This window comes from Podarcis muralis, chromosome 7 (genome assembly GCF_964188315.1).
Source record: "Podarcis muralis chromosome 7, rPodMur119.hap1.1, whole genome shotgun sequence".
NCBI classification, from domain to species: Eukaryota; Metazoa; Chordata; class Lepidosauria; order Squamata; family Lacertidae; genus Podarcis; species Podarcis muralis.
Window position 1 is genome coordinate 11,337,067 of NC_135661.1, and position 17,001 is coordinate 11,354,067.

General features: G+C 46.9%; 1 protein-coding gene across 1 annotated transcript; it reads left to right on the forward strand.

Moving 5' to 3' along the window:
* Positions 1–4,132: 4,132 nt before the first annotated feature.
* Positions 4,133–9,742, forward strand: LOC114603413 (gastrokine-1). Its single transcript, XM_028742393.2, has 6 exons — positions 4,133–4,144; positions 5,309–5,362; positions 5,870–6,007; positions 6,965–7,075; positions 7,326–7,467; positions 9,514–9,742. The coding sequence occupies exons 1-6, from the start codon at positions 4,133–4,135 to the stop codon at positions 9,594–9,596; spliced, it is 540 nt and encodes a 179-aa protein (XP_028598226.2). The 3' UTR covers positions 9,597–9,742.
* The last annotated feature ends 7,259 nt before the right edge of the window (positions 9,743–17,001 follow it).

The following is a 17,001-nucleotide window of genomic DNA, read 5'->3' on the forward strand; positions in this document are numbered from 1 at the left end:
GCCTAATCCAGGATGGCTCTTTTATGTTTTAATTGGTGCTATTCCCACCTCTAGAGTGCATTACATAGGAACATAGTCAAACTATTGGGTCTAGCTTTGAATTGTCTACACTGGCCAGCAACAGCTCTCCAGGATTTCAGACAGCTTTTTCTCTCAGCCCTACCTGGAGATTTCACTGGGGAAATCTAGGATTTCCTTTAATCTGTCCTGGATCTCCCAATATTCAGCTTCGTTGGAGGTTGATGGATTCTAGCGTCCAGAGAAAGGGAGAAAAAATTTTCTCTACCCACTTCCTCCTCTTGCTTGCCTTTTTCTTCTTCTAAACTTTACACATGTTGAGATCTCCTCGCAGGGGCAGTGTGTCCTTTATCGCCGCTTCAGATGAAACAGGAAGCGCTGTCTTGCTGGACCACTGCTGCCACTGTTGCCGCCACCTACCTGCTCCTGCCACCACTGCATGCCCTGCCGCATCCACCGTTGGCAGAGAAGCAGTGCTGCCATCGGCACCAGTTTCAGGCAAGATCATACCGATTTTGGGTGAGGTTTTGCCCCAAATCGCACAAGATCTTGCTTGCTCTGCAAGATCTCATTCAAATCGAATCAAGTACCTTTATCAGCATCACGATATTATTTTCAAAAAATATTTTTATCAAACAATTTCAACATAACAAATTATCAAACCATATACAGTGGTACCTCTGGTTGCGAATGGGATCCGTTCCAGAGGCCCGTTTGCAACATGAACAGAACGCAATCACGGGTCGTGATTTGCCTCTTCTGCGCATGCGCATGACATCATTTTGCACGTCTGCGCATGCGCGAGTGGCGAAACCCAGAAGTAACCCTTTCCGGTACTTCCAGATCGCCGCAGGACGCAACCTGAAAAAACGTATCATGAAGCAAACGTAACATGAGGTATGGCTGTAATCCCATACATTATTTTCCCACTTTTCCCCCACCCCCCCCCTCCACCACCCTCCCCACCACCAGGGACTTCCCTCAGCTCCTTTCTCTGATTTCTCTGCACATATTGTTCTCTGCATGTTATAAAATTATACATATCCTTACATTATCTATCTATCTTGTTATCAATTTTTGTATGTTTATTCAAAACCTGCCAAGGAATCCATTTCATTTTGTTGTCTTTTTAGATAATTTGTAAAAAGTTCCCATTCTTCCTTAAAGTCACAGTTGTCCTTGTCCCACAGTTTGTATGTCAATTTAGCCAGTTCTGCATAGCTCATCAATTTTTCTTGCCACTTTTCTTTCGTTGGGATTTCCTCATTCTTCCATCCTTGTGCTATCAAGACTCTTGCCGTATTGGCATCGCAATATTAAACATTTCAAGTTACTGGGATCATTTAAAAGGGCAAGGGTGAAGCTGTTGAGGGTAGTAAGGTCACGCTGTGATCATGTGCACTTAGGTATTCTGCTTCGCCCTGTCTATTCCCCAAAAGGATGGTTCATTGGGAACCCTTTCTTGTAAAGTTGTGGCTAAAAAGGAAGCTACTAAGGCCATGATATCTTTGTCCCGATCTGACGGGGAGAAACCTCATTTGACTTCTTCTCGGATTTGTAGGTCGGAGGTCCAACATTGTGATGGCCTGGGACTCAGGCTCAGACTCGGACCCAGAGGAGTCTCAGACCACACCTTTGCCTCAGGTGGCATCTGAACCAAGTCTAGGGCCTGATTCTGAAGAGCCCCAGTCTGCACAGGTTCCCCTGCAACAAGCAGCAGCTGGGCCCAGTCAGATGTGGGGATTATCTCGTTGCCTCCAGCTGGGCCATCACTTACAGCTGCTCCACTACCAGTTGGGTCAGGAGAGGCTGAGGCAGCCTCTGGGTCTAGTAATCCACCGACATCTCCTGAGCTGCAGAGACTAAAGTCTGAGAGAAGGAGAGACCTGAGTATTCGTAAGAGGAGTGCTCGCTTTTGGGTGAGACAGGCAGGTGAGATCAGGACCGGCCATTATCCCGACAAAGATAAAAGGCTGTTGGACCCCACCCCAGGTTGCGGTAGCAACATTGCTGTTTGCTAGAACCTGTCCAAGATCCTGTGCCTAACCTTGCCTGGTTTCCTGCCTTGGCCCTGTTGGGCTGACTCCTCACGGAATGCTTGGCTTTGGGACTGGACCTTTGACCGCGTTGCTCAGGTTAACCCCTGGGCTCAGCACAAACATTTTGCTCAGCATCAGTTGGCGAGGTTCTGCTGTGTAAAGGACAATCTTTGAGATTGTGGTCCATTGAATCAGCTACTCCGTGGTTGCAAGCACACAGATGTGCTTGATATGGAGTATGTAAGAATCTGCCTTTGGTCACTGCAGAAGGGAAGGCATTTAATCTTGCAAGCATAAAGGAAGATCTCATTCAATTTCAAGCAAGATCATGCCCCAAATGGTTGTGATCTTGCCCAAAATTGGTACCAATGGTGGTGACGCTTCTCCACCACTGTCACAGGCAGCTAGGCAGGTGGGGCACCCATGGGTGTGTCTCCTGGGGCCTGTGCCAGCTCTGTCTCATTGTTGGCTTTTGTCTTCGGCGGCCAGGGTGCCCTCACAACCTCCCTTCAGCACCCCTGCCCCCAGCTTGGTCCTATGCTGCTCAGGCTGGAGGGAGCCCAGCTCTGATGGTTGGGAACCGATGATAGGATTTGTAATCCAAGACATTTGGAAGGTACCAAGTTGGGGAGAGTTGGGATGAATAAATGCCACTTTTGCAAACATTCGTGCGAGCTGTGAAGAACTGTGCAGGTTTTAAGCAAAGATCCACAGTGTAAGAACTTAACTTTATATCCATGGAAAGATGGTCTGTATCATTTTTTTACAGAAAGTGGCAAGCGCTCCACCAAATTTATTCTTTCAGCGATTCCATACCGCCATCAGCATGTTCTTTTGAAAGGGGCTACCTTTTCCTTAAAAGGGACGCAGGTGGCGCTGGGGTCTAAACCACTAAGTCTAGGGCTTGCAGATCAGAAGGTCGGCGGTTCGAATCCCCGTGATGGGGTGAGCTCCCGTTGCTCAGTCCCTACTCCTGCCAACCTAGCAGTTCAAAAGCACTTCAAAGTGCAAGTAGATAAATAGGTACCACTCCAGTGGGAAGGTAAATGGCGTTTCCGTGCGCTGCTCTGGTTCGCCAGAAGCAGCTTAGTCATGCTGGCCACATGACCCGGAAGCTGTACGCCGGCTCCCTCGGCCAATAAAGCGAGATGAGCGCCGCAACCCCAGAGTTGTCCATGACTGGACCTAGTGGTCAGGGGTCCCTTTACCTTACCTTTCCCTTGCTTACAGGTGTTAACAGAAGAGGCTGTTGACCTTCGCAAACAGTTTTTGTGTATGCATGGATCAATTAATCATATCAATTTAAAGATGTGAGCAGGGAAGACAAAGAACTGTAGCCATTGGAGCAACAGACCTCAGAATGTTTTCTCGTGTTAAATTCATGTTTCCTTGAAAATTAGATTGTCTCTAGGGGTGACAGCCAACTAGGATTACTCAGAGTAGACCCGCTGAAATTAACAGTCCTAACTTAGTCATGTTCACTAATTTCTCTAGATTGTCTTGAAAATTAGATTGTCTCTAGGGGTGACAGCCAACTAGGATTACTCAGAGTAGACCCGCTGAAATTAACAGTCCTAACTTAGTCATGTTCACTAATTTCCGTTGAGTAAAACATAGCTGAATGCCACACTAAAAGAAAAAGTCACAAGAATGGAACTTAAAAATGTAAAAAAAATCCAGATTTCTGCCCATCCTGATCAAGGCAGATGTTGGAATGTTACTTGACATTTCACACAACAGGCTTACTAGGCGAGCTGTGTTTGTTTTGTGGGATTAAACTCGGTCTTAATTCAGCAGTTTTAAAATGACGCCTCCCACCCATTCCTTCTGCGCAACCAAATGTTATCAAAAAGTGTATTGATTATATCTTTTATCGGCCTCATGTGGCTTATCAGTAAGGCGTCACCCGGTTTCCTTGTCCTTCGCATACACGCCCCAGGTCTGAGGAGGACCAGCCCCACTGTGATAAGGGGGCCCTACCCCTCCAGACTCTCCACACCTAATATTTGAAAACCAGAGTATATAAAGTGGAAGGGTTCCTCTTTAGCTGATCCCGCACCTCTTCCAGCGACAAAATGAAGCTGATTGTGAGTATACAGAACTTTTCATTTTCTACTGAAAGCCCATGCGATGGAAAACCCGATTTATCCCTAAAACCTCTTCTTTTTGTGGGAAGCAATTTCTAGATTTCATTTATGTATGTATTTATTTTATACTGCCTTTTCTCTGAAGGAGTTCGAGGTGGTATAAATGATTCTCCACCCCCCGTTTCATCCTCACAAGAACCCTGTGAGGTAGCTTAGGCCAGGGTCGCCCAGCGAACTACGTACCTCACAGGGCTGTTTTCGGGATTAAATGATATGGGGAGAACCTTACCCTCCTTGGAGGAAAAGCAATGCAACAAATAACATAAAATAAATCTGCTACATCATATGTAGACCTGGGGGGCTTCAGCTCCTTGAGGAATATGCAAGAAACACGCTCATGGTGAAACAGCCCTCCTTCCCATGAATGCTCTTGAGCCGCTGTGCTTAAGAGCTCTTAACTCTGTGATGGATTGCGGTCCTAATCTTAAAACATGAAGTAACCCCCATGCACTAACAAACACAACTGTCCTTCTAGCTACTGGAAAATTGAACGTACATAGGGTGTTGCAGATGGAATCCTAATGTCAAAGTTGGCTGCCTTCCAATGGCCATTGGAAATCAAGGCACTTGGGAAATTTCTCTGCCCTACTCAGAATAATTCGATAGCCAGTGCATGCTTGAATCCATCTCTAGTTGCCGGAAGTCCAAAGTAGGAGGCAAAGAGTAAAGGCACTTTATGCAGCAAAGGAATGAGCGAGAAACGGCTGGATCCACAGCCTGAGTTGTTGCTGTTTTTTGTAGATTAGTTCAAAGTACAGTGGTACCTCAGGTTACATATGCTTCAGGTTACATACGCTTCAGGTTACAGACTCCGCTAACCCAGAAATAGTAGCTCGGGTTAAGTACTTTGCTTCAGGATGAGAACAGAAATTGTGCGCCGGCGGCAGCGGGAGGCCCCATTAGCTAAAGTGGTGCTTCAGGTTAAGAACAGTTTCAGGTTAAGAACGGACCTCCGGAACGAATTAAGTACTTAACCCGAGGTTCTATTGTATTCTAAATACTGTACTGAGATTGTGTTTTAATTTAAAAAAAAAAAACCCGAGTTGATTATAAATAGAAGATGACTGTCATGTAACGCTACTCTTCTTCTGAAATCTGTTCCAGGCTCTGAGTGTTGCACTCCTGGGCGTTCTCCTAGCCCCCACCTTAGCCGATAATGTAAGTACTAAGACAGATTAAAGACACTGCTCTCATTACATTATTTCTGTCTTGTTGCCGCTCTTAGAAGCTGGAAATTGGATGTGCTCTGAGGCTGCCCTTATATCTTGGTGTAGAATTCTGCATGGTGAGACCCTCTTGCACTGTGAATGTGGGCACAGCAGCTATGGGGACATTCTTGAGCCTTGCGTAGGCTGGCTGATTTGCCAGATTTTGAGGGAAAGGAGCCGGGTGCTCTTCCAAAGATTCCTGCATCGCAGAGGGTTGGACTGGATAACCCTTTGGTCCTTTCCAACTCTACATTTCTAGGATTCTATCATCTCCAAACGCAGCTTGAGAAAAATAATGTTTCAGACTGAACTGTGCCTGAGAGCTGGCTTCAGTCATGCTTACTGAGGTGGACGTCCACTTTGTGTTCTATTCTGCATTTACAAAGAAATGTTTATTGCGAAATCTGGAACACTGAAAATCTGACTGTCTTGCTGTTCTTCATTTTCCCCACTCAAGAATATCAGCGAAAAGAACCAGGGAAATGTGGGGGGCCATTCCCATCAGTCTGTGAGCATTGACAACCAAAAGCAGGTGGTCAACGTAGACAACAACAATGGCTGGCACTCCTGGAACAACATCTGGGATTACGGCACTGTAAGGAGCACCCACACATTCAGATGCCTTTGGGTTTTTTACTTGGGATAAGGAAGGAATTCAGTTTAGTTCACATAAAAAAATATGAATTGATCGAATTTGTGATTTCCGAAATGGTATGAGAACAATAGAGTATGCAGTATTGGGGAGGGAGGTGAATTGAAGCTCAGTTCCACATTTTATGCAGATCTGCCTCATCACTACTTCCCAAGGCAATATGCCAAATGAGGCACAGCTCTGCAGATTTCATAATGCAGTTCTTCATCCCAAAACTGCACAAAACGCATGTATTTATTTCATAATATTTATATAGTGGTCAATTGCAGAAAAAAAACCCTACTGAAAGTAGTTTGCAAAAATAAATTGAGGGAATATAATTTGTAAATTTGTGTATTAGTGAACATGGGATGCGGGTGGCGCTGTGGGTTAAACCACAGAGCCTAGGGCTTGCCGATAAGAAGGTTGGCGGTTCGAATCCCCGCGACGGGATGAGCTCCCATTGCTCAGTCCCTGCTCCTGCCAACCTAGCAGTTTGAAAGCACGTCAAAGTGCAAAAACAGGCACCGCTCCGGCGGGAAGGTAAACGGCGTTTCCGTGCGCTGCTCTGGTTCGCCAGAAGCGGCTTAGTCCTGCTGGACACATGGCCCGGAAGCTGTACGCCGGCTCCCTCAGCCAATAAAGCAAGATGAGCGCCACAACCCCAGAGTCAGCCATGACTGGACCTAATGGTCAGGGGTCCCTTTACCTTTTCCTTTATATTAGTGAACAGTATATATAAAATTGCACTAGATTAGGGAATATTGTATGCAAAACTTTTTACTTCTTTAAAAGTTGTGAGTTTGAGGCAGTAATGGGGTGAGCCGAGTTTAAAACTGGAAAACTGAAAGAAAGTAAAATTGACAGAATTGTCCCTTCCTGCATAATGCTCATCTGACTACTGCTGTTTTGCTTGGACAGGGCTACATGGCAACCCGGATCCTCTCCAAGAAATCTTGCATTCTTACCAAAATGAATCGAAATGTCATGCCAGATGTGACCACTCTTCCAGAAGCCATCAAGGAAAAACAGGTAAAGCCAAGAGGAGCCTTGTTGGGTGGATTTCAAAGAGGATTAGACAAGTTCTTGAAGAATAAGGCCTTCAACAGCTAACGACTAAATTTGCATTTCCTGAAATAATATGAGTACATCCAAAGTTGTCCTTCAAGATTTCTGCTAATTTGAATTTGGGGCCTTAATTCTCCAACCAATGGTCACAGAAATGCATATGACCCACTCAGTCCCGTCTTTCAATTCTGTGCTGTTGCTCCCCCCTGTTTAGAAGGATCGTACCAAAGGGCCGGCACCCAAGAACCTCACTTACATGGTTACTCCCAAGAAGATCACTAACCTGGCCCCATATGGGAAGAACATTGAAGCCCTGTGCAGAGGGATCCCTACCTATGCTGCTTATGAATTCGCAGGTGAGTCCTCAACTGAAAAGGGTTTGCAGAGTGCAAAGAGTGTATTCCTGCTGCAGGAACAAGTTGACCCTGAGATAACTGATTGGGCAGCTGGCTAAAAATCTTCAGACTCTATATAAAAAAAAATGTGCAGCCTCAGTTTTAGGTTAATAATAAATATGATAATATGCAGACCTGATGAAAATATTGAGATCCTAATGACATATCAATAATGCAAGCACACCCATGAACTGAACGAATTGTACACTTGGAACATTAAACTTGGATCTGTAGCACAACATAAAGGTAAAGGGACCCCTGACCGTTAGGTCCAGTCGTGGCCGACTCTGGGGTTGCGGCGCTCATCTCGCTTTATTGGCCGAGGGAGCGGGCATACAGCTTCTGGATCATGTGGCCAGCATGACTAAGCCGCTTCTGGCGAAGCAGAGCAGTGCACGGAAACGCCATTTACCTTCCCACCAGAGTGGTACCTATTTATCTACTTGCACTTTGATGTGCTTTCGAACTGCTAGGTTGGCAGGAGATAGTACAACATAGTGAGTATCAAATAACAACTTTGTTGCATTCGCATGGGGTTCACTTACGGAAACCTTCTAATGTGATTGCGCATAATTGGGTGAACTGTCAAAGGGCAGGACTGAATGTCCGTAGAAATACTCTGTTCACGGCACATTTCCGCAAAGTGCTACTCAGAATTGGTTGTGCATAGAACATGAAATATATCTTATAGCCTTCCCACACTTCTGTTGTTGGCCCTGGTTGATCATTGCAGCCCCACTGAAGCGACTGGAATGGCACAGTGGTTGAACTGGTATAAAAACAGCATCAGTTGTCTCGATGTACCATGAGCTGCAGGGTTCTATAAAGTGCATGAGAGCTGGTGTGGCAGAGTGGTTAGAGTGTCAGGCTTGGACTTGGGAAATCAGGGTTCGAATCCTCAGCCACAAAGCTCACTGGGTGACCTTGAGCCGGTCATTCTCAGCCTGGCCTACCTCATAGGGTTGTTGTGGCAATTAAATGGGGGAGGAGAATCAGGAATGGCACCTGGAGCTCCTTGGAGGAAAGGGTGGGAAATAAATGCATTAAATAAATGATTTAACTCCATCCAAATGCCTTGTCTGATGCTATCTGTTCCCGTGTTCCAAATACCGCGGAACATGTGGGAAAATAATATCTGGGATGCAGCAATGTCTGAGGGTCTCACCTTCCAAGAAACATTGACCCCTTTCATTAAGAATGTTAATGACCAAAGTCAAGACCTTGTACACCAACCGCTCAATATTCTCAGTGGAGAGGTTTGATCAAGTAATATGGTTGACTGTTGAAGGCAGTGGCGTAGCGTGGGGGGTGCAGGGGGGCCGGCCGCACCGGGCGCAACATCTGGGGGGGGGCGCTCGCTGCCTCCGGAGTCGCCGAAGAGCCTCGGGCGCAGGCTCTAGCAGAGCCCCATGTCTCGCGGAACCGACGAGCTGGCAGCGGCTCTCAGCGCTCGCCGCAGTCCCCGCGCGTCAGGGCCGCGGAGGGCGCGCCAGGCAGCCCCTCCTCACAGCCCCGCCGCCGCTGTTGCAGCTGCTGGGCCATGTTGCATTTTCCTCACCTCTCTGCCCTCCTCCTCCTCCGGGCAAGCGTCGTTTGGGCGGCAGCGCCAGCGGCAACTCGCCTCAGATCAACTAACACGGACCTGCCACCGTGGCTACCTTACCGTAAATATCCCAGCCCAGGCAGCAGCAAGAAGAAGCTGGCAACGGCGGCAGGTTAGGGGTTAGGGGGTGCAAATTACTTGTCTTGCCCCGGGTTAGGGGGCGCAAATTACTTGCCTTGCCCCGGGTGCTGACAACCCACGCTACGCCGTTGGTTGAAGGTACTAGTGGATGTCTAGAGACAACAGTTAAAACAAACACATTATTAACTGTACTGCTTGATAAGTGCTTAATGGTTAATGTATTTGTTTAAAAACAAACATATTTTGAAATAAATAAATTAATAAATCAAATGATTTAATTCCACCCCAATACCTGCTATCTGTTCCAATTTTTTTCTTTCCAGGAGAAAGTTCAGGAGCCTGCTTCAAAGCCAATATCCTCTGGATCTTGCACATCAGCCTTTGTGGGGGAGAAAGGATGTCTTAATAAACCTCCAACTTTTCCCCACCGCAGTGTTTGTCCATTGATGAAAGAAACCGCTTCTCACCCTGGGTTTTCTTCATTTCCTTTTCATCTTACGCTTGGAGCATGAGGGAAAAAAACTACTGCATTTGGAGTGATTGCCAATTAAAATGTGCCTAGAATTTTAAAAGTCTCTCTTCATTATGTATTTGTCACATTTCTATCCCACCCTGATCGGCCATTTTATCCTCTCCCCAACCCTGTGAGGTAGGCTAGATTGAGACAGAGTGTGTGTGTCCCCCAAGATTACCCAGTTTGAGTTTATGTTGCTTGATTTTCAAGTTAAAAGCCCAGCAGAAAAATTGAGTTTCTTGAAAAATGCCATCTTTAATAGAGAAGGAGTTGCTTACCTAGGAATTAACTGTCTCCTATCCACACCTCTACCAAAATTACCATGATTCTTCCAAGTCAAACAATAGAGCTTCTCTCCTTCAACGGTAGAGGGGAGTCAGAGTAGAGGCAGCCCTGTTAAGTTGTGGGTGAACATATCAGACGACACAGTGATTCTTCAGACAGCTCTTGTTTATTCACAGGCCAGAACAGAACTGAACTGAAGGGTTCAGCCAACCTGCTTATATAGAGCTCAGCTACAAAGCAACAGTAACAACTTTCTGTAACTATCCAATCACTGAACGTCACTTTCAGTTCCTTATTTGCATATGCGGACCTGAGTCAGAGTAGAGGCAGCCCTGTGGAGGGAACATCTAGACATTGCAGGAACCAGAGGGAGGCTTACTGAAAGGACCCTGGATAGGCAAGCAACTCCAGAGTTGTGGCTGTCCTGATAAGAAAGCGCTGCCCTCTGAGTGTTGAGGAAAATTTGGCAGAGCTGGCAGGCAGCTACCTCTTTGTTTGTGGCGTCATAGGCAGTCATCCAATCACCACTGCCTGTTTCTATGCACCCAACTTAGCACAACAAGACTTTATCCAGAAGACACTAACAAAATTAGACCATTTTAAAAGAGGGCGACCATAATAAGAGGAGACTTCAATTGCTGCAGCGATGACTCTAAGGACTGGCACAGGCACCGATCGGTCTCCAACCCACTCTTGGCAGAAACGTTGACTGAATGGGACCTGGTTGGATCCCTGGCAGGCACTGCAACTGGAAGGCAGGGAATTGCGTGGCAGATTCCCGCCCCCCCCCAAGTGGAAATAATGACACAATTATTAAGGTTAATGGGCTAATTAAGGCCACAACTTTATTGGCTACAGGTGATGAGCGGTATTGGCTTACGCATTGGTCCTAACCGACTATATCTGGCTTCAGCCCATCCGCTTGAAGGGTTAACCACCAGTAGGGGGAGACCTGCTGATGCACATCAACTAGGCACTCCCCCAGGGCCACCGATTGGGGGCGTGCCTTAGGCCCTCACCTCCATAGGCTTCGGACAGGGCCTTGCCCCCTGGAATCCTTTATTGGACTACCCTTCAATATGAGGGGCAGGTGATGGCGTTACCTTCCCTCTTCCAATTACAGAACTATATCAATGCCTAAGGGGACGCGGGTGGCGCTGTGGGTAAAAGCCTCAGTGCCTAGGGCTTGCCGATCGAAAGGTCGGCGGTTCGAATCCCCGCGGCGGGGTGCGCTCCCATCGTTCGGTCCCAGCGCCTGCCAACCTAGCAGTTCGAAAGCACCTCTGGGTGCAAGTAGATAAATAGGGACCGCTTACCAGCGGGAAGGTAAACGGCATTCCGTGTGCTGCGCTGGCTCGCCAGATGCAGCTTGTCACACTGGCCATGTGACCCGGAAGTGTCTCCGGACAGCGCTGGCCCCCGGCCTCTTGAGTGAGATGGGCGCACAACCCCAGAGTCTGTCAAGACTGGCCCGTACGGGCAGGGGTACCTTTACCTTTTATCAATGCCTAACCGCCAATACCAAGAAAGTTGTGACGATTTGCTACGAGGTAGGCAAAAACCAAGTGGCTGGTGCCAATTTGCCAAGTGGAAAAAATTCCTACCAGGCCCCTCAACGGCAACCAACCAAGGTCCATAGCAAGGTCAAGGAACGACAACCTTATAGGGTGGGAGGGTGGGGAAAGCAGGAACAGCTGCCAGGCGGCAAAGAGGGAGATCCCTGGCCACGTCCTGGTTTAAATAAGGAGGGCCACACCCCCAGAGCCAGCTGATTAGCCAGGAATCTCCCCAATCAAACGGGGGCTGGATTCCAGCCACCACGCGCGTGGTGGGGACGTGAAGCCAGCAACTCTACCTCCTCTGAATGGCAGAAGTGGCTTTCTCATGTTTTTCTCATGAATCAATGTCACACCTGAACCCAATATTAATACCCAAAGGTGATCTTCATTAGGTAGCGAGTGCAGAAATTGGGTCTGTGACAGTCTCTGATCATGCACCAGTCTCCATTAACTTAAACTTTGGTGCACTTCCCCCCAGGACCCACACAACTGGTACTTCTCCCTGATGCAGGGTCTAAAGATTGCTTAGTATGTATCAACAATTATTAAGGTGTAAGATCAGCCTTGGGACGCGGGTGGCGCTGTGGGTAAAAGCCTCAGCGCCTAGGGCTTGCCGATCGAAAGGTCGGCGGTTCGAATCCCCGCGGCGGGGTGCGCTCCCGTTGCTCGGTCCCAGCGCCTGCCAACCTAGCAGTTCGAAAGCACTCCCAGGTGCAAGTAGATAAATAGGGACCACTTACTAGCGGGAAGGTAAACGGCGTTTCCGTGTGCGGCTCTGGCTCGCCAGAGCAGTGATGTCACGCTGGCCACGTGACCCGGAAGTGTCTTCGGACAGCGCTGGCCCCCGGCCTATAGAGTGAGATGGGCGCACAACCCTAGAGTCTGTCAAGACTGGCCCGTACGGGCAGGGGTACCTTTACCTTTTTAAGATCAGCCTTGGCAGCCAACAGAGGAGCTTTAGGCTGGACATACTGGTTTCTGATTTTTACCACCTCTGAGAGGAATTTTGCCACAGTATAATGGTATGAATTTTATCCTCAAGGGGAACATTGATGTGAAAAGAGTAAGAAACCGGTGAATGTCCACTTCCAATTAAGGCCTGGTGGAGTGCTTTGAAATATTGGCATATAGGGCCTATGAGAACTGGCTACTCCTTCATTTGGCAAACTAGGAGTACAGGAGCAGGTCCCAGTCTCCTCCAGGTTGAACATCCCCAACTGCCCTCCATAAGGCTTGGTTCTCAGACCCTGGATCCTTCTGAAACTGTGGTGCCCAGAACTGGACACAGGACTCCAGATGGGTTCTGACCAAGCCTGTTGCCCTCAGACCTGTGCTCTGCATGTGGGATGGGTGGGCATGATCTTATTCTTTGACTCTCAAACCAAAATGTCTTTGGTCAGCCAAGAAGGAAGCAAAAGACAGCAAATCTTCTGAAAGGCCCTGCGTGGAAGAGAGCCCAGCATCAACAGGTAAAAGGTAAAAGTTAAAGGACCCCTGGACAGTTAAGCCCAGTCCAAGGCGACTATGAGGTTGTGGCGCTCATCTCACTTCCAGGCCGAGGGAGCCGGCGTTTGTCCACAGAAAGCTTTCCGAGTCATGTGGCCAACATGACTAAACCACTTCTGGCGCAATGGGGCACCATGACGGAAGCCAGAACGCACGGAAACGCAGTTTACCTTCCCGCTGCAGTGGTACCTGTTTATCTACCTGCACTGGCGTGCTTTCGAACTTCTAGGTTGGCAGGAGCTGGGACAGAGCAACAGGAGCTCACCCCGTCACAGGGATTCGAACCACTGACCTCCTGATCAGCAAGTCCAAGAGGCTCAGTGGTTTAGACCACAGCGCCACCCACGTCCCCAGCACCAACAAAGCCAAGGCCATACACCTAAAGCATGTTTAAACAATGTATATCATTTTAACTGTTATAGCTTTCCCACAGAGAGTCCTGGGAATTGTAGTTCACTCCTCACGGTGCTACGATTTCCAGCCCCCTTAACAGACAGCAGTTCCCATGATTCTTTGGGGGAGGGAAGCTACCACTGGTTAAAGTGGGATAAGAAGGCTTTGAACGGATGGTGTGTTGTTGACCCATGAGAAGGACTGGTTCTAACACTTGGGTCAAATATTTGCCTCACTCCTAAGAGATCATCTGTGGCCCACACCTTGAAGACAAACACGTCCGGACTTTTCTCTCATCTCTGAGTAAACTCTGTTTAGCAAACAACAAGCATTCATTGTTTGAAGTTTGGAATTGAATCCCATGGATGATTGCCCACTAAATACCAAATGCTTTCAATCTCAGGAAATCAGAAGAGGGTGGAGGTGCCTCTGTCTCCTTGCACCTTCACTAAGGGCAAATTCCCAGTCAAATGGTATGATGTAATGCCACACTTTGGGATTCTTAGCAATGACAATAAAGTTTTTTTTGTTTTAAGAGAAAGATGGAGTTTTATTGTTTCTGTGATTGAGCATCAGGCTCTCGTACCAGCAACACAAGGGGAGAGTTCTTCGTGCTCTTTCTAAACTGGGTGCTATCTTTTGTGAGTACGGTCCCTGGTTGCTGAATTACAGGTTTAGGGGTTTGAGGAGTTATTGCTGAAAAATTGCTCCCTGATTTCTGCTGCATCCAGGCAGTTTACAATACAGTGGTACCTCGGTTTACATACGCTTCAGGTTACAGACTCTGCTAACCCAGAAATAGTGCTTCAGGTTAAGAACTTTGCTTCAGGAAGAGAACAGAAATCGTGCTCCGGCAGCGCGGCAGCAGCAGAAGGCCCCATTAACTAAAGTGGTACTTCAGGTTAAGAACAGTTTCAGGTTAAGAACGGACCTCCGGAATGAATTAAGTACTTAACCCGAGGTACAACTGTACATGAAAATGTCTAGGATTGGCTTTCATCAGCCATGTGATGTGACCCAACCTTAATTTTGCAGGTTATAGGTTGGGCTGAGGCTTATTTGAATTCTAACTCAGAAATGTCCTATAGAAAAGGACCCCTCTGCTACTCAGTATTTTTAAAATTTGACAGTACAAGGACTAGCTAGTAATATTGGAGGACCATCACATTCAGTTTGCCCCGAGTTTCCTAGTACTGTAGAGGAATTGACCGCCTCTCCTGGTATGCCCCGCGGAGGACCTTAAGGTCCACAAATGACAACAAGCCGCAAGGTGGTTAGATTGGTCTCAACTACGGCCAGGGCCTTTTCAGTACTGGCCCCGACTTGGTGGAACGCTCTGTCACAAGAGACTAGGGCCCTGTGGGACTTGACATCTTTCCACAGGGCCTGCAAGACAGAGCTGTTCCATCTGGCCTTTGGTTTGGACTCAGTCTGACCCTTATGTTTCCTTCCCCTTATGGTTTTGATTTATGGGCTACTATTAAAACAAATTGGTCCCCCCCCATTATGTTTTATTGTAATTTTATTGGTGTTAGCCTCCCTGAGCCTGGCTCTGGCCAGGGAGGGCGGGATATATTATTATTATTATTATTATTATTATTATTATTATTATTATTATTATTATTATTATTAACTGCTTGTGCATTTTTCCTTATATCTCTGCAAACAAAGAGGGATAGGAACTTGTTTCTAAGTGTCTCAATGAACCACACAAGAGTTCCAGAAGGGCCTGGGATGTCTCCACACACCTGCACGGTCTATGAGTACCCCACAAGCCGGGTGGCAGAGAGAGGCAGCTGTTGGGTTGCGTCAAGCGTAAGGATGGAAGGATCAGTCAATTTCGGGACCCTCAGCTCCTCCTTTTTCCAATCTTACATTTACACTGGTCGGAATCCAGAGAAAAGAGTGAAGAAATCACTGCAAAGAAATGGCCATAAGTCACCCTGCCGTAGGGATCTTTACTTAGAGAGGACACTCAGCCTCGTATGTAAATATGTAACAAAAAATATTTAGCTTTCTCTCGAGCTTCCCATAAAACCCAAATGAGAAAAATAAATGTTTGATTAGAGTGATGTGTATTTGCATAATTCTCACAGCTAGCTATATAAGGTCTGAAGATTCCTTGCTCTTTACCCATCTTGGGCTGGATTCCAGTTTGGAGCCACAACCATGAAGATGTTTGTGAGTACCTTCCTCAATTTCAATCTCAAGGGTGAAGTACAGATGTCCATCTCTTGGGCTTTGCTCTCACTAAGGACAAAGTTGTCACCAGGTGCTCAGAGATCAGGCCAAATTAGCTGAAGACTCAGTTGCTCACAGGTGTGTGGTGGAAGCAGGTGTAGTCCATAAGGGTTCTAGGTTTTTTCAAGGAGGTGGAACTCTAAGACTTGTGGGCTCCATCTGCCCCTATTCACCAGCTGGTTTTTTTAAATGTCTTTTGGTACCTGTGAAGGTCATCACTTCTTTTATTGTTGTTGTTTAGTCGTTTAGTCATGTCCAACTCTTCGTGACCCCATGGACCAGATCACCCCAGGCCCTCCTGTCTTCCACTGCCTCCCACAGTTTGGTCAAACTCATGCTGGTAGCTTCGAGAACACTGTCCAACCATCTCATCCTCTGTCGTCCCCTTCTCCTTGTGCCCTCCATCTTTCCCAACATCAGGGTCTTTTCCAGGGAGTCTTCTCTTCTCATGAGGTGGCCAAAGTATTGGAGCCTCAGCTTCAGGATCTGTCCTTCCAGTGAGCACTGAGGGCTGATTTCCTTCAGAATGGAGAGGTTTGATCTTCTTGCAGTCCATGGGACTCTCAAGAGTCTCCTCCAGCACCATCATTCAAAACCAGCACCATAATTCAAAACATCACTTCTTGGGTCTCCTCAAATAACCGAATCCCTGATCATTTCCACTACAAGGCAACAAGTGCATTTTGTCCAGGAAATGCTGATAGTCTGGTCCAAGGCAGCCTTCATTTTTAGGAATCCCTGCAGACCCAGACCCTTCAAGTGTCCAATTCGCCAGGGACAGTCCCAGATTTACAGAAGCTGTCCTGGTTTCTGATTTGACCCTGGAATGTCCCGCTTTTCCTTAGGACGTCCCTATTTTCGCTGGAGGATACACAGGCTTGAAAAACATTATGAAAAACATTATGCTATGGAACCAGGTTTTGGATTTGATTCTGGATTTGATCTGAATCAGCTGGCCTTTTACATTGTTTCATGAAATGAGAGGAGCAGTGGAGATACAGAACATCCCTTGCCATTGCAAAATATATTCATTTGCAAACAGTAGTAGTAGTAAGGTTTTAGTTTTTCAAATATTTTTTATTAGTTTTAAAAATAGCAAAATACATATTCAACCAGCATAACTTGTATAAGCAATAGGTAATGCAAGAATGGCCCTTTTACAGTACCAAGAAATAGATGTAATTTCAATTTATTATTATTATTTATTATAAATATTATTTTTCACTGTAGGCATTCTGGTGATATTAATAAACTGGTATTATGCCATTATCATCAGAAGTACAATGTTCAAGTAAAAAGACAGTGGAAGACAG